At 35.8% G+C, this 17,755-nt stretch overlaps 2 protein-coding genes and 1 long non-coding RNA gene across 3 annotated transcripts; 2 read left to right on the top strand and 1 right to left on the bottom strand.

The window, feature by feature from the left end:
• The first annotated feature begins 7,031 nt into the window (after positions 1-7,031).
• Positions 7,032-9,081, top strand: LOC145821097 (protein CYTOSOLIC ABA RECEPTOR KINASE 5-like). Its single transcript, XM_082917683.1, has 3 exons — positions 7,032-7,339; positions 8,436-8,568; positions 8,922-9,081. The coding sequence occupies exons 1-3, from the start codon at positions 7,092-7,094 to the stop codon at positions 8,937-8,939; spliced, it is 399 nt and encodes a 132-aa protein (XP_082773809.1). The 5' UTR covers positions 7,032-7,091; the 3' UTR covers positions 8,940-9,081.
• A 3,498-nt stretch (positions 9,082-12,579) lies between these two features.
• Positions 12,580-14,399, top strand: LOC145821759 (uncharacterized). Its single transcript, XM_082918320.1, has 3 exons — positions 12,580-12,641; positions 12,874-12,949; positions 13,770-14,399. The coding sequence occupies exons 1-3, from the start codon at positions 12,580-12,582 to the stop codon at positions 14,397-14,399; spliced, it is 768 nt and encodes a 255-aa protein (XP_082774446.1).
• A 418-nt stretch (positions 14,400-14,817) lies between these two features.
• On the bottom strand, positions 14,818-15,727 carry LOC145822728 (uncharacterized). Its single transcript, XR_014364410.1, has 2 exons — positions 15,563-15,727; positions 14,818-15,231 (listed from the first exon to the last, which is right to left on the bottom strand). It is a non-coding gene; the product is annotated as an uncharacterized LOC145822728 (long non-coding RNA).
• Positions 15,728-17,755: the final 2,028 nt, after the last annotated feature.

Raw genomic sequence — 17,755 nt, 5'->3', positions numbered from 1 at the left:
TAAGATGTCTAATGTATGCAATTCCGCCTCTAGAGCCTTGAGTTTGGATGTGACATGTCCAAACACTTCAACATTCCATTTTTTTAACTCTGTCTTTAGCTGCTTTAATTTTTGAACAATTCTGAATCCGGCCCACCCTGTAACAGTAGTGCTGCTCCAAATGTTAACAAAGAACTTAGAGAAACTTGGATGGAGAGTCCAGGCATTGAGAAACTTGAAAGGCTTGGGACCCCAGTCTCTTTCATCTTCCATCAACAGCAGAGGACAGTGATCAGAAACTAGTCGAGGCAGGCCCCATAACTTCATTCTGAAGCTAATCAACCATTCTGGGCTGAGGAGTACTCTGTCTATGCGGCTCCATTTCTCGGCTTCCTGGGCATTGCACCAAGTGTATTTCCTACCATGAAGAGGTAAGTCATGGAGCTCACATTTCTCAATAAACTCATTAAAATGCTTCATCCCCATGTCTCTCCTGGAGCAGCCAATCCTCTCACCTATATGTCTAATTTCATTGAAGTCTCCACCCATACACCAAGGTGCAGGAAAGTGATCCTTAAGCTTGACTATACCCGCCCAAAAAGATGTTCTAGCAGAGGGGTTATTTGGTGCATATATGTTTATCAAAACACAATCAAAGGAATTATACAAAGAGCCAGAAAGTAGTATATACCTCCTATTGCAGCAGCAGCCAGATAATTGGAACACTGAAGGGTCCCAAATGCATAGAAGTCCACCAGCAGAGCCTACAGGATCCACAGACATGAATTCCATACTTCTGCACCCCCAAAGCTTTCTAGCAACATTTTCAGAGTCCACAGCTTGCTTGGTTTCTTGGAAAAAAACAATGTCAACATGCTTGTCCTTTAGCAATCTTTTAATTCTTCCCTTCTTCTCAGGTTTACCTAAACCCCTAATGTTCCAAGATAAGAGCTTCATAGATAAACAAAATGACAAGCTCAAGGCTCCCAAGAGCAGAAGCTTATTTTTGATTCTGCCCCTTATCAGAGATTCTGTCCTTATCTTTAAGCTCTAAATCAATTATCTTGCTCAACACAGTGTCATCTTTCCCATTGTATTTGATGCCTAAACATTTCCCCAAGTGTATAGTGGCTTTGGCCTCCTCCAATAGATCATTGTTCGAAGATGAGCTACCATCAGATAAATCAGATTGAGCAAAAGCAGAAGCTGCTGGACTAAAGATAACTGACTTAGAAGAGTGCTTGTGGGCTGCTGCTGCAGTTCTATAGCCGTGTAATCTAGCAAAGCTAGTAAAGCCCTCTACATGAGTCTTCTTCTTCCTTTTTTTCTTTTCAGACTGCAGAGACTTTGTATTAAGGATAGGGGTTTTAGCTTTGGCCGAATGAATGAGGTTCATGGGTAATAACCCAGCAGGTCTTGGCTTGGAAAGGGGACTAACAGAGTGCACATGGGCTGCTATGCCGTTACTTAGAGGATTAAAATTGACAGAGTCAGTGGGCTGGGGTGGAATTTCAGGGCCACTAGGAGAGTGGGCCAAGAAAACTTCCAAATTAATGCCAGGCCCAATGCTAGGCCCAAGACTAGTAAGAGGTTCATTAGCCAAGTTTTCGTCCAAATAGATATCAGGACCAATACCATTATTAAAATCATACCTGCTAAAATGATCAGAAGAGAAAGCTTGCTGAGCACACCTCAACTTGCCATCATTACTTTTTGAATTTAGCTCTGACCCACCCATCGAAAATCCCTCAACGCATGCTGCTTTGTCTCTGCTAGAACCACCTTTACAGGGGGTCTCCTCGACAACAGTTCCCACTTCTTCAGCTATGTGACTGTCAGGAAGCTCCTTCCTCTGCACAACCTCATTTGTGCAAGCCAGGTCAGCACCAATCAAGGCTCTCCTTTCTGCCACCTCATCACCATCAATCTTCACCCCAGCCGCTGCTGCTGGAAGGATCCTACCCTCATCACTGAAGCAGGTTTCTGTGGGGGTGGAGTCGCTCAAGCCGAAGGGCTTCAATCTACTAGAATCGGCTAGATGGTCTTCACAAACAAGTATGGGATGAGGATAGCCCTTACACTCTAGAGTAATAGTTTTGTTAATGAGCTCCATGCATACAGTAGCCACTCTAATCGTAGCATAAGCGAAGGATTTTGGGTGACAAACGTCACCGTCTATGTTGAGAATAGTGCCCCAGATATTGCCAATGCTGTTAAGAGTAGCCCTACTCCAAAGATGCAAGGGAATACCATAGCATCTCAACCACACACACCGCTCTTGTTGCAGATGATAATCTGGCCTCCATTCCATCACAGATTGGCTCCCGTCCTTGAACCACTCTTTGAGCTTGCCAATGTTTGATTGCAAATCACTTGTAGATTTAAAGGAGATAATTACATCTCTACCTCCTCCTTTTCTGACTTCTATCTGCTCCATCCCTTTCTCCTCCAGGACTTTGAGGATGTTGTGAGTAGACTGTTCATTGTTGAATCTAACAATAGCACTTTCGTACAGCCAACCATTGCCCTCTTCTTTGGCTTTTATGGTTATGTTTGTGTTTGTGTTACCTTCCGCTGCAGAGGTGTCACCCTTTAGGACTTCAGCAAAAGATCTGTGCCCAACCAGTGCGTCTTTACCCTTGAAATTGATCATATCCGAGAATCTTCTGAGAGGCTGAAGCTTGTCCTTACTCTGTTCACTTCTACTATTTCTGTCACAAGCAGCCAGTTTGACCTCTAGCATAGAGTCATCCACCAAGAGCCCATTTCCTTTTTGGATTGCGACAGATGCTGCAATGCTACAGTTATACCGCACAAACCCGAATCTTGAATTGGTCACTTTCCTTCTTTTGAAAGGAATGTAAGTATCCTTCACAATCCCGAATTTGATGAAGAGTTTGTACAGAGCTTTGGCGTCCATAGTTGACGGGATGTTGTCCACAAAGACAGTGATAAGACCATGCTGTGTTTCCTTATTTTGTGCTCCACCTCCATTCCATTGCCTCACTACCGGAATCCAGCCACCATCTCTTCCTCTGTCCACCATCTCTATCCCTGATATTATTGAGTCATGTCATATACTTATTTGAGTCAAAAAATTATCAATTTTAACCTAATTCAAATTCAGTTATTGCGTGGTGGATCCTACACTTAAGTTATGTTTGATAGGTGACTTTCATTGTAACCTTTTGACTTTTAAAAAATTTGAAGTATTTGATAATGATTTTTAACTTTTTTTCCCAAAAAAAAAAAAAAAGTAAAAAAGTAAAGAGATTGAAAAGAATCTTTAGCTATATAATTTTTTAACTTTCGTAATTTTTTTTTTAACTTTTTTGACTAAAATTCAATCTTTCCAAACACACTCCTAAAATAAATTTACACATCATATTTTTGTATATTTGGATTCTTTAGTCTCAAGGATTCAATAAAAGAACAATCCCAGTGGTCATTGTTGTTTTGATCAAGTTATTGTCTACTAGTTACCAAAGATATTTTTGTATATTTGGATTCTTTAGTCTCAAGGATTCAATAAAAGAACAATTCCAGTCCAAGATCATTGTTGTTTTGATCAAGTTATTGTCTAGTAGTTACCAAAGAAACTAGGGAGTGTTTAATAATATGATTTAGCATTTAAAATTATATTGATTAAATGATAATTAATTAAGTTTTTGGATAATCATAATTGATATCATTTAAAAATTTAAATACCTCTTAAAATATAGGCTAAAATTTAAGAAAATTTTAAATTATATAAAACTTATTTAATTTTAACTAAATTTATAAATACTAAATATAAGTATCAATATACAATATTAATATAAGGGATCACTAGGAGAATGGAGCGAGGAGAAGTGAAAGGTGTGAGGGAAGGTTGGATTCCAGTTCTTCCACGGAGGTCACGACATAATGGGGAAGCTCAAGGAATTCTTATAGTGTTTGTGGATACTATACCGGAATCTATGGACCCAATAGGTTTGTTTGTCTTGTTCTTCAAATTTGGGGAGGTAAAAGACGCTTTTATTCCAAATAAGAGAAGACAAGCAACGCGATCTTAGTTCGGCTTTGTGAGGTATGATTGTTTGGTGGCGGCTGATATGGCGATCCAAAAAGAAAATGGGTTATGGGTTGATAATAGGGGCCTAAAAGTGAAAATGGTAGAGTTTGATAGGGTCGTTCAACCAAGAGGGGGTCACCCAGCACTTTAAGGGTGGGGAGTGAGGAAAGTGAATAAGGTCGGAGTTAACAGTAAGTTAAGGATCACTACTAGAAAAGTGACTTGTTGCGACTAATTTTTTGCGACTGACTATTAAACGGTCGCAAAAAATAATATTTACAACAACACCTGAGCCTTTCTTTTATTTATTTTGCCCCTTTCTTATTATACCTATGCCCTAACCCCCTTTTCACTTTCACTTTCCCGACGATTCACAAACACATCTCTCTCTCTCTCTCTCTCTATAAGATTGTGATGAGAAGCAGCAGACAACAATGCCGGAGCTACTAAGGTTTGATGATCACAACCAGTAGAGATCATTCGATTTCGTCATCTTCACCGTCGCATCCAACTTCAGCCTCTTGTTTTCCGCTTCTAGTAGCATCGATCATTGCTCCTTCGCTTCTGATGTTCACAGTCACGACTCTTTCGTCTCCCAACTCACTCAGGTTCCTTTTTTTTCATTTCAATTTTATCTTCCAAAAAAAAAAAAAAAAAAAAGATTACGAGTTTGATTTTTGATTGATTTGTTGTTCCTTCGAGTTGAATATTGAACTGGAAATCAAGCAATATCAGTAACTTCATAGCATGCATGCATTTTTTGATTCAATTTTGCCGACTATGCTGAGATTGTTATTATTTTGGAAATGATGGAAAATGATCTACTATTCAAGGCGATGAATTTGATTTTCAGCCCTAGAATTTGAAATTCGTCGATTTCAAAGAGTAATTTTTTTTTTTTTATTCGATATATGTTTCTTCTAACTGTTTTTGCTCCTCGAAGTTGAGTTCAGCTTGAAATCTTAAGTTTGTAATGCATTTCTGATTTGCTTTTTTCTTCTTTTTTTGGCAATTTTCAAATAAATCCTTAATACATATTGTGGATTGCTTAATAAATAGAAGTTGAGTTTACACAGAACCAAATCATTAATACATAATCCAAATAAATCCTTGTTCAAGGACATATTGTGGATTGCAAAATCAATTCAATAAATGATACTACATTTTATATTACAGAACCCTCAGAAACCCAGGGTCGTGACCCCATTCCCTGCCCCAAAGATCATGGATCTTCCTCAGGTGAAACTTTCATCTACAATTTGAATAAACTCATATAATATATATATGTGTGTGTGTGTGTGTGTGTGTGTGTGTGTGTGTATTATAGAATCTATAAACTGTTGCTTTCATTGTTTCTAAAAAATGTAGTTTTTTCTAGTGGGAAAGTTGATTTTTTAAAGATTTTTTAGTTGCTTTTTAGCCGAAAACAAATGGGCTTTAGCCCAGAAAAAAAAAAAAAACAGCTTATTTTGCCTCCAGTTTAAGAACAAAGTTTATGATGTTTGCCTCCAGTTTAAGACTTATGTTTACCACAGCAATACAAAGAAGAGGCAGAGAGAGGGGAAAATAAAATTCCTTTTTTATGACTGTAAAATGATTTACGAACATAATTTTCATATAGAAATTAATTCAGAATTGTGTAGCAGGGTCGCTTTCAAAATAATGAGTCAAAATAATGGGTGTTTTGATTTGAAATAAAAGGAGCCGAGGATGACTGGTGCTATATTATATGTGATATTTATATATTGTGTTTGAGCATTGTTTCCTCGATCCCAAGAGGTTCCATAAATTCACGGTGAAGGTTGTTAACCCTTTCAATTTTATCCATTGTGGTAAAGATGGTTGTAATTAACAGTTATTTATCAAAAAATAAATAAAATTAACAGTTATAGTTGTCAGGACTCCACAGTCTCTGGTTGCTGGATTGATGTGGCTTGGATTAAAGGATGGAAGATATTTCATGCGACATGTCTGCCAAGATTCAGATGAATTGAATACCTCTAATAAGCATGTTTTGTTTAGTGGATATAGCCCCAAAACTGGAGATTTTCTACAAGACAACCTATAAGAAAATAGCATGTGAATTTGAGGTGGAAATTATTGGTTTGCATAAAAAGAAATGTGTGTTAGCCTTGATTAACATCCATATACCTGTCATTGACCATTTTACGGCAATTGCACACATTTTTTTCTATGTTATGGTTTTTATTTGTTTGAAATTTTACACAGTAAAGATGCTTGGAATTATTGGTTTGCATTTTTAGCAGTTTAGGCATTAATTATGGGACCTTGTAAGAGTACACTCATCAGTACTAACGATTGGGTTGTGTATTTGTGTTGCCAGTACATTTACCCATTGTTATAGTAGTAGTTTTATATTGTGGGTGCTTTGTAACAGTACTTCTATATTGTCGAAAGCAAACTTGTACTGAATGAATACTTCTCATGGGTTAAATGTGTGTTTGGAAATTTATCAAATAAGTGTATATTTTTGGGGGGAAATTTTAAAAGGTCTATATTTAGGAATTACACATCATGTCATCAGCTAACAATTGATTTTTGTAAATTAAATAGAATTTTAGGACTAAAGACGAAAACAAAGGATCATAAAAAATGTTTGGTTCTGTTGAATTATAATTGCAAACAATTTATTGAAACCCCTCAAAGAAATGAATGAATTAAATTTAATTAATGACAGCATTGATACAAACAATGACAGGATGAAGATTAGAATGTGTTCTTATCTTAGAAGTCTTATTTTTGAGAAAAATATTTATTTGTTAATAAATTCAGCAATATATAAGGATGTGGCTATTCTTAAGTTCAAAACCTATGTGCTTGCCACGTGCTTCACACTTTGAAGTATAGCCTAGGAAGCTCTCTTTAGATCTGTGCCTCGTGTCATGGTTTACAAATATGACTAAAGAAACTTGCTCGCTTCTTGGACTATGGCAGTGAGGTTCTTTTTTTTCTTTTTCTTTTTATTTTTCAAATTCAACTTTGTATACTCTGTAAGAATTGGGGCAGGGAATGGGGTCATGACCCTGGGTTTCTGAGGATGCTAAACTTGCTGGACTGGATGCAACGAGTGAGAATTGCTATTGATGCTGCAAGGGGGTTGGAATATTTGCATGAGAAGGTTCAACCTTATACTATACACAGAGATATCAGATCTAGCAATGTGCTTCTATTTGAAGACTTTAAGGCCAAAATTGCAGATTTTAACCTTTCAAATCAGGCTCCTGACATGGCTGCCCGCCTTCATTCTACTCGAGTTTTGGGAACATTTGGTTATCATGCACCAGAGTAATGCTTCTGAAACCCATGTCATATTTAATTATGTGGCAATTTTTTGTTTGGAGCTCTATATGTGTACATGGCTTTATGTTTTGCTTTCATGCTTATGTGGTTTTACTTTCATCTCACATATTTATACACCTAATGTTGTTAGTGGCCATCAGGTAATTGACTCCTACTGATCCAGAGTTTGTTAACAACCCTTTTGCATGATTTTGTTTACTCCCAACTATTCTATGAAGAAACAATATGTCCTTGATATATTTGATTTAAGTTCTTCAGGCCATGGCTTCAATCCTTTTTTGGGAAGTAAAACTCTTGATGCATATTGTTTTGCTTCTAATTTAAACTCTCCCTTTACGGGGTTACTTGGAATTTGAATTGGTTTGCCAAATCGGACTGGCTATTAGGGACGCACTTAACCCTATTATGCATTTGGGGTAGAGGAGGTTTGATCCCTTGAATGGGGAATTCAAATTGTTTGTGTTTCTAACCAAAGTTGGTGACTTAAAGGATTAATATTAGGAAAAATTGGTGATAAATCCAAAGAGGAGAGCACATGGTGGGGCATTAAGGACATGGTCGGATCTTTTGTGGTCAAGAGGACAAGTTTTTTTTGTTCTTGTTGGGTGAAAAGGACATTTGTGACAGTTTAAGCCTTGCACTTTTTCTATTTGTAGTTTCTCTCCATTCTCAAACACCACCGTCGACCACCGCTGCGCAGCAGCAGCGGTGGTGGACAGATAGGTATGGGTAATATGGTCTTTCATATTGTTTTTGTTCTTATGGCCCCAAAAGTTTCAGAATTAGACCTTTGGCCCAAGTGCCCTTAATATTATTTGGGTTAGTTCTTAAGAGTACAAGAAATTTTAATTTAAAAATGAAGCTTAAGGTAAGAACTAAAATGCAAGAAAAGGGATGGCTTCCATGTTTTAAACCCCTTATCTCCTCTCCTTACACTGGTATTAATCATGACCAAAATGATGCCAAAACAGAGTATTATTGGTCTTTGTGCCAGGTTGAAGTCTGTCATATGTATAACAGAGTTCTCTTTAATAAAATAAATACAATTTTTTATTAATTTGGTGACAATCTCGTGGTGCAGATATGCAATGACTGGACAATTGACACAGAAGAGTGACGTGTATAGCTTCGGGGTGGTTCTGCTAGAGCTTATAACAGGCCGCAAGCCTGTTGATCACACTATGCCTCGTGGACAACAGAGTCTTGTTACTTGGGTGCGCTTCTCTTTTTGTGCCTGCTTTCTGAACTATCCTCCCATATATATATATATATATATATATTCTGCTCATTTATTGGTTTTCTTTTTCTTGCAACCAAGTGATCATACCCAATTTTATGCTGTAGTTGATATTGCACATGGTAATTGGATTCTAGGAGATTTCTGGGAAAGAAGTTCTGGGACCATAGAATTACTGTTTAAAGTCCCAATCTAATTTTCATGGCCTAACATGATGTGGTGATGTTGGAAAGGATGTTTGATTCTAAAACTAAGAAGGCATGCTGGATCTATAAATCTGTCTTTCCTCAGTTTCATTGGAAACATCTTACATAATGAAAAATGTTGCAGATGAGTGTGTGTCAGTGATTTTCTGAAGGTCATGAATTTGAGAAACCAAACGATGGCCAAGCTTTAAACCTTATGAATTCATGTGCAGTGGCAGTGCTTGAAGAGTTTCAGGATATAGTCTTTTCATATGGTGTTAGTGACGAGTACAGGTTCCAAATTCATTTTACTATGCTTTTCAGCTGAACCTTATAATTCTGCCCGTACATGTCTTTTATGTTAAAATTTTGGCTTTCAGCTTTGTTTTGAAGAAGGATTCTCAACTCTGTCAGAGGCATGCCAGGTTCTCTTCTGTCATTTTCTTTTATTCACATGATACTGTGCACTTAGAGGAAATTTTTGAATGACTTGCATGAAGTTTTCTAGGATTGAGATCTCTTAGATGTTATGGTTATGAAATTGTGAACAGTCCTGTTAAATTCAAACACCTTTTGTATCTGTCTAATGAGTAGCCTTGATATGTGAAAGTTATGCTGATTTGGTTGATGAGGATTTAGATAATGGCAATTTCTGATGGTTTTCGCATGGGGGTTCTCCACTTTCATCGCCACCTTGTTCCGTGCCTATTTCTGCTGTTAAAAGATTAATGACCTTTTAAAGCTAATATTTGTGGTATCTTTAGAAGTGCATACTTTTTTCTCCATGAGTTGAGTTTGTAGATTTAAATTCTGATGCTTTATCTAATGGCATGCTTTAACATCTTGCCTTACTTTCAGGTTGAGACTGGAGGCAATCCAGGTGTCCTCTTCAAGACGCACCCTAACATCAACAAAGAGCTGTTTTCCAATGGATTGTATTTTTTTCATAAAAGAACTTTTCGCAAGTTTTTAGTTGTAATAACTCACATATGACTCCAATTTTGAGATTCAAATGGAATGCTTGATTAAACTACAATGCTATACCGTCTAAATTCTTGTCATTACTACTCTTAGACTGCTTAACTTTTTTTTTTTTGCGACGGTAACAAGATGGTCGCCAAAAATCATGTTAGTGTTTTTCTTTGTTTTTTGCGACGGAAAAATAGTGGTCGCCATAAGTAGTTTAGGGGGTCGCGAATAATTTGCGACCGTTGCTTTGCCGTCGCAAAAAGTATTTGCCACCCCCACATTCGCGACCCCCATTTGCCGTCGCATGGGCCGTCGCAAAAGGTCTTTTGCGACTGTTTTTTTATTATTTGCGACGGTTTATAGCGGTCGCAAAAAGTAATTTTTTTAGTAGTGGATGGAGTCACGCTCTTACGCAGACATTGTGAAAGGGAATGAAGGTTAGGGAGGTAAGAATCTGATTATCAGAACAGATGAGGTTAACAATGGTTGGTTATATGAGAGTTTAATAGTTAAGTTGAAACCATACTGCATATTGACAGAGTTCAAACAGGAATGTGAGAAAAAAGGAGTGAAAGATCCTGTATTTCATGAAAGTGGAGGAAAATTGGTGGTAATTTCATTCAACTCAACATGAGTATTTGAATAAAGTGTGTGGTGAGTGTGATAGCCATCCAAAATCCAATGGGTTGGGCCTGGAGGAGGATGTCATTATTTCAAAGGATAATAGAGCAGGTTCATTACTTATTCAATCAGGAAAATCACTGGTTGTAGGGGCAGAGATGGAGGTTGAATCATCACGAAGAAATGGAGTTCCAAGCAACGTGACAAGGAAAGTAATGGCAGTTCAACACATAGCAAAGTGTAAAGCTAAGATCTCAAAGAAAAGAGTTAGAAAATGAGAACTCTCTGGAAGTAAGATTGATAAAGGAGCGTTAATTAAAGTCGTGATTGCTGCTGCCTCCCACTCTAAATCACAAGTGAGTAGCTCAAGTAGGGTTGGGTATCTTCTGAATGAAGCCTAGGAAACCATGCAAATTAGGAAATTATTTGGGATTGATTTCAAGGAACTGGAAAATGAGGTTCTTGAAAAATTAATGGAGCTCGATAAGGATATGGAGAGAGTAGTGACTATGAAGTGGCCAGCTAAGCAGCTCTAAGCTGTGTCCTCAGGTGAATTTGGTGTTTTATATAGGTCTTTTAATGAAGATTTTAACTTGGAATGTTAGGGGCTTGGGTAGGTCTTGTAAGAGAAAGAAGATAAGAGAGTTAGTTCGAGAAAGGGGTGTGGATATGGTAATGCTCCAAGAAACAAAGAGAACTGTGATGTCAGAACAATTTGTTAAATCAATGTGGCCATGGGACTATTTTAATTTCTTGACTGTGGATGCAGAAGGGAGTGCTGGGGGTCTTATTTGCATTTGGAAACCTGAGGTGTTTCCTATCATTGATTGTTGTTGTAACAGAAGTTTCATTTTATTATCAGGTATTTTCTGTAGCTCTTTTAATTGTGTGATTGTTAACGTTTATGGACTGAATGATGTTGTTAAGAGAAAGCTGTTGTGGGATGTGTTAGGTAACCTTAGGGACTATTTTCATTATCCATGGTGCTTGGCGGGAGGGGACTTCAATGAGGTTAGATCCATTGGTGAGAGAAAATGGTGTTTGCGGAGAGATAGGGGGATGAAAGATTTTGGGGAGTTTATTGAAAAGAATGGAAGTTATTGATATTCCGATGTTGGGAAGAAAGTATAAGTGGAGTAATTCCGTTGATCGAGATAGGTGGAGTAGGATTGACAGATTTCTCTTTAACCCTGAGTGGCTTGAGTTATTTGATTTTAAAGTCTGGGGTGTGCCTAGAATCTTATCTCACCACTGTCCATTATTACTTATGGAGGACCAAAGGGATTGGGGTCTCAAGTCCTTTAAATTTTTCAATTCTTGGTCCTTGTGTCCTAGTTTTTTACCTTTGGTTAAAAAGACTTGGGTAGAGGCTCAAGTGTTTGGATGGGCTGGTTTTGTTGTCAAAGCCAAACTTCTCATCCTTAAATCAAAGCTGAAGGAGTGGAACAATGAGGTTTTTGGCAATGTTGATTCCAAACTAAAAGTTGTTGAAGCAGAGCTTCATGTCTTAGACCTAAAAGCAGAGGGTAGAAGTCTGAATGATTAGGAAGTTAGTAAAAGAAGGAATTTACTTGGAGAAGTTTGGAGACTGAGGAAAATTGGAGAGTGGGTATGGCTTCAAAAATCTAGAATGAACTGGGCACTAAAGGGTGATAAGAACATTAGATTCTTTCATGTTATGGCTAAAAGCAAACAATGTAAGAGCATGTTGGATTGTATTTAGGTCAATGGCAAAGATGTCATGCAACCTAATAAGGTGAAACAGGAGGTAGTAAGGCACTTTAAGTGCTTTTTGACTGAGAGTTGGGTGCATAGGCCCAAGTTGGTTGGTCTGTTAAAATCTATTAACACTAAATCTACAGCTGATTTGGAAGTGGAATTCATTGAATCTAAAATGTGGGCTGCTATTTAAAGTTGTGATGGGAACAAGGCCCCTGATGGATTTAATCTTTCTTGCATACAGAAATGTTAGAATATCTTGAAGCATGACTTTATGAATTCTATGCAGGAGTTTCATGAGAATGGCAGGCTGGTCCGAGGCTTAGAGTGCTCTTTCTTTACTCTTGTCCCAAAGAAGCTTAATCTATCATGTCTTTCGGACTATCGACCTATTTTACAAAAAATTTTCTAAGGTACTATCCTTTAGAATGAAGAAGGTGTCACCTGAGGTGATTACTGAGAATCAGTCTGCATTTTTAGGGGGTTGAAATATAATGGATGGGGTGCTCATAGCAAATGAGATTGTGGATTGGTGGAAGAAAACAAAAAACCAAAGGTGTAATTCTCAAGTTGGACTTTGCAAAGGCCTATGACACTATCAATTTGGAGTATCTACTTGATATGCTTCAAAAATTTGGATTTGGTGCTAGATAGATAGGGTGGATCTTGTGTGACTTCACATAGTATCTCGGTGTTGGTAAATGGCTCTCCTACAAATGAGTTTAATCCTCAGAAAGGGTTAAGGCAAAGTGATCCACTTTCACCTTTTCTATTTAATGTGGTTGCAGAGGGTTGAATATTTTGCTTTCTAGAGCTAAGGAGCTTGGTCTGATTAGAGGAGCTATCGTTGGTCTCAATGGTTTGGTTGTTTCCTATCTGCAATTTGCAGATGATACAATTTTGTTCTGTGAAGCTGATTGGAGTGAACTTCTCATTATCAAGAGGATCATTCGATGCTTTGAAATCATTTCCGGATTGAAAATTAATTTTCAAAAAAAAAGTGTTGTTTGTGGCGTTGGAATTTCAGCCTAGCTAGTAAAGGATTTTGCTGATAGACTGAATTGTTCATAACATAATCTTCCTCTGGTTTACCTGGGTTTTATCTTTGGATGCAAATCCTCGAAGGAAATCAACTTGGAAACCTATCTTGGATAAGATTAAAGTAAGACTTGCAAGCTGGAAGAGGAGATTGATGTCCTATGCTGGTAGAGTTACCATGATCAAATCAATCCTATCAAGTCTCCCAATCTGTTACCAATCTCTATTTAAGATGCCTGATTGTGTTGCCAAGTTGGTAGACAGACTGCAAGCTTTTTTCCTATGGAGTGGGTCAGATAATCAAAGGAAGGTTCATTTAGTTCGATAGGGAGAGGTGACAAAGGCTTTATATCATGGAGGGTTAGGGATCAGAAATATTTGAAAGGTAAATCAGTGTTTATTAGTTAAGTGGTGGTGGAGGTTTGGGGTTGAAAATATGGGCTTGTGGAGACAATTGATTAGTAGTAATTATAGACACATGAGTGGATCCTTTTTACCTCTTTCTGGTGTTATAAATCATGAGTCCAGGATCTAGAGAGATGTAATGTCAGTGGCTGCTTTATTGCCAAATGTGGTTGCCTATATCTTAGGCAATATTAATCTTGTTATTGGAGATGGCAATAAGATTCTTTTTTGATGCGATAAGTGGATTGGTGAATCAAGTTTGGAGACTCAATTTCCTAGACTGTTTGGTTTATCTACTAAGCCTCATGAATCTCTAAGGTGGTATGTGGATAAAAAGGTTGCAAATGGAAGGTGGGTTTTGAATTTTAGAAGACCCCTTCGTGCTTGGGAAAATGAGGAATTGCTTAGACTGATACAGATTCTGGGTGAGGGTCCTAAACTGAGGGCAAATTGTAAGGATCATATCAGATGGTTGGCTTTTCTCTCTGGGATCTTTCAAGTCAAATCATTGTATGGGTGGCTTCAAGCTAATGAGGGTCATGTTGTGGAGTTATCAAAATTTATTTGGAACGATGTAGCTCTTCCGAAAGCCAAATTTCTGTTTTGGTTGGTGTGGAGAGGTAGACTTAAGATTGCTGATTTCTTTCAAAGGATTGGTGTGCTACGAGGTACTTCTAATCCCTTGTGTTTGTTTTGTAATTCTGAGCCTGAAAATCTTAATCATATTCTATTGCTCTATCCATTTGCTTGGAAGATATGGTTTGTTGTACTTGATTGGTGGGGAACTCAATGGGTTTTCCCTGGCTCTGTAAATGAGTTGTTTCATTGGTGGTTTGGCTTCAAGTTCAGAAAGAAGGAGCTCAGGATCTAGAATGTAATTCCTATTGCAGTGGTGTGGTCATTATGGAGGCTCAAAAATGATTGTTTATTTTTGTAGACAGTTCAAACTTTTAGAACCAAAGATTCTCCTCTCGATTCCCGACATAATCAGCGAAGTGACAAACATGAAAGCATTAACTTTTGAAACATCTTTACAAGGCACAATGCAGGTTGAATTCGCATCTAAAAACTCATAGTCTCACTGAAATAAAAAATCGAATATAATTACAACTAAAAAGAGTTTTGTCAAACATGATTCTCACTTTCTTTGCCCCTCTATTTTCCAATATAACTTAACAAAATGTGCAATTTTGTTTCCTTTTTCATTTTCATTTCCCTTATCAAATCTACCATCCAAACACGACCTTAAACATTCACTAATTTGGAATTGGAATTCATGAAACCATGAATGGATATGAAAGATGCATAGACATCTATATATATTTGTCGCACACAGAGGCACAACTATTTTTTAGTACACATGTATGTTTTGTTTTGAACTAAGATTCTTGTAACATAGTGTTTTGGAGAATGATGGCAAAACACACCGTTATGAAGAGACAAACTACACTTGATTGTAGTTTCATTATTATATAATATTATTCATATATATATATATATATATAAGGAGGGTGCAATGTTGTAGCATTAGCAGGTTTCAGAGGTTCTATCATTGAAGTAAATGGTGCAACCCTTCCCTGCCAAGCAACAGTTGCATGCCGGACTGAACCTCTGATTGCCTGATGACTCGCATATCATGTAGTCTGCTTCCAAACAATACAGAGGGCAAGCTTCGGCAGTGTTGTACTCCAATAGAAACATGCCTGTCAGCATCCAAAACACCCATAACATTTTTTTTGTAAAAACAGAACAGTATTGTTACAGAGCGATATATCGTGATTCGTGCGAAAAGAACAGGATGTGACAACGAAAGCATGATATTAGCAGCAGATGTTGTGTACTAAACTAATTAGCTGTGATTTTTGCATAACATGCTCATAGTTTTTTTTTATCAGCAAAGTGAAAATTTTATTAAAAACATGCACATAGTTAATTACAATACTACCTTAAAAAGTTTATCGGAACAAAGAGAAACTACAAATCAGTAAGCCATGAAAATAGAACAAACGGAGAGGAGGAGCATAGCATACATACCACACACAAGGAGTAAAACTATGACACTAGCTCTGTTTGCTTCCATGCTTTCTTACCTCTGTTTGGACATTGGAGGGGGTTGGCTTGGAGTCATTCATAAACTAAACAACCAAAAGTTTGAAAACAAACAACGTTTTTTATTATTTTTGTGCGACCACAGCTCACTAAAAAGGATAAATTATACTTTGTTCCTTTAGATTTGACTAATTTTTTACTTTGGCATTTTTTCCTTTTTTACTTTTGGCCCTTTATGTTTTAAATTTTTTCTAGTTTATTCTTAAAGTTAATTTATGTTTAAAATTAGACAAAAAAAAATGCATAATAATTATATATATATATATATATACACACATTGGAGTTTAAGTTTATATTAGAGATGTGAGTTATATATAATAAAATATTTTTATGCCACGTGACTGTTAATGTATTATTTTCTATCTAATTTTTAATAGAAATTAGTTTGAGGAGTAGATTAGGAAAAACTTGAAATATGAGGTCAAAGTAGAAAAAAAAAAAAACAAAAAAAAAAAAAAAAACAAGCAAACTTTAAAGGAAAAGTAGGAAAGTGACCAAACATAAAAGGGTAAAGTATAATTTAGCATTTTAAAAATCAAAAATAACTTTTTAGTGTTCCGTAAAAGATAGGTTGTTTTTAGAAAAAAATAAAATAAAATTTGCAAAAATTATTTAAAAAGGGATTTATTTTTGAGAAATCCATATTTATAGGGGATATGATATTAAGGGTTGGTTTGAGATATTCTAAAAAAGTACACTTTTTGACTTATTGGCTTATATGGGTTGGGTTTGATTGAGTTTGGGTTGGGTTTGATGTGATGTGTTAGAGAGGTGATGTGATTTAAATAAAATGATATGACTTAAATAAGATAGTGACTTTTTGACTTTTTGTATTATTTAGTTTATGTCAAACCAATCCTAAATCTGCGGGTTAATCTTTTTTTGTGATAAGAATATTTTGGAAAAAGACGTTGAAGCCAAAAAAAAAGTCGGCGGTGATCAACAGCCGCAATTGGTGATGATGAAATGAACAAATAAATAATACTTGTATAAATAAATGACATTTAAACATAAATATTGTTCTAGGCTTAAAAAAAAAAATTAAAGTTTTAACCTAGTGATTCAAAAATTGACTTTTGAGATCAGCATCTTTTACAAAGTCAGACAGACCATTAGTGATTTTGCAAAGTGCGTAGTCAAAATTCAATAATGTGTTCATTTCCTATTCATTCACCTCTATGATCAATAGTTTTGGGTTTGCTCTACATGGCTTAAGAGTTTCAAACATATTCATGATAAAGAGGGGGTTGTTTACTTTGACTATTGAAGAGGTTTAGTTATATGGAAAAAGCATTGTTAAGAATGCTGCTTTGTATGTATTATATGATTTGTACCAAAACTTCAACCAAATCAAAGGATGCAACTGTGTTGAATCATTAGTGTACGTCTAATGTTAGATATCAATAATTCAGATAATGAAAAATATTTAAAAAAGTATTTTATTTATTAAACTTAATATATAAATATATATATATATATATAATGTTTAAAATACACTTTTTATTGAATTTAATGACTAAAATACTCATTTTTTCATTAATTTTACTTAAAATAATTCCTGAATTCTTAATTGTATCAATTTGAACACTAATCTTTTGATTTGTTTTCAATTTAAACCATTCACCTATTTGTATTAAAAAAAACTGACAAAAAAAATATTTTATTTATTAAACTCAATATATATACATAAAATGTTTAAAATACACTTTTATTGAGTTTAATAATTAAAATACCTAATTTTTTTCATTAATTTTACTTAATGGAAATAAACAAATGGTTTAAATTGAAAACAAATCAAAAGTTTAGGATTTAAATTGACAAAATTATAAATTCAGTGTTTGTTTTGTTAAAATAATCAAACTTTGAATTTTTTTTTTTTTGAATAATTGTCCCTAAAAATATAAAAAAATAAAATATGTGTTTCAAATTCAATTATTGTGTGGTGGATCCTACACTTAGGTTATGTTTGATAGGTGACTTTCATTGTCACCTTTTGACTTCTAAAAAATTTGAAGTATTTGATAATGATTTTTAACTTTTTTTTCCAAAAAAAAAAAGTACAGAAAGTAAAGAGATGGAAAAGAAACTTTAAGGTAGCGTTTGGTAGAGTTTTGTAAA

This window comes from Camellia sinensis, chromosome 3, assembly GCF_055761805.1.
Source record: "Camellia sinensis isolate YWXY chromosome 3, ASM5576180v1, whole genome shotgun sequence".
NCBI classification, from domain to species: Eukaryota; Viridiplantae; Streptophyta; class Magnoliopsida; order Ericales; family Theaceae; genus Camellia; species Camellia sinensis.
This window is presented reverse-complemented; position numbering and strand designations above follow the sequence as displayed.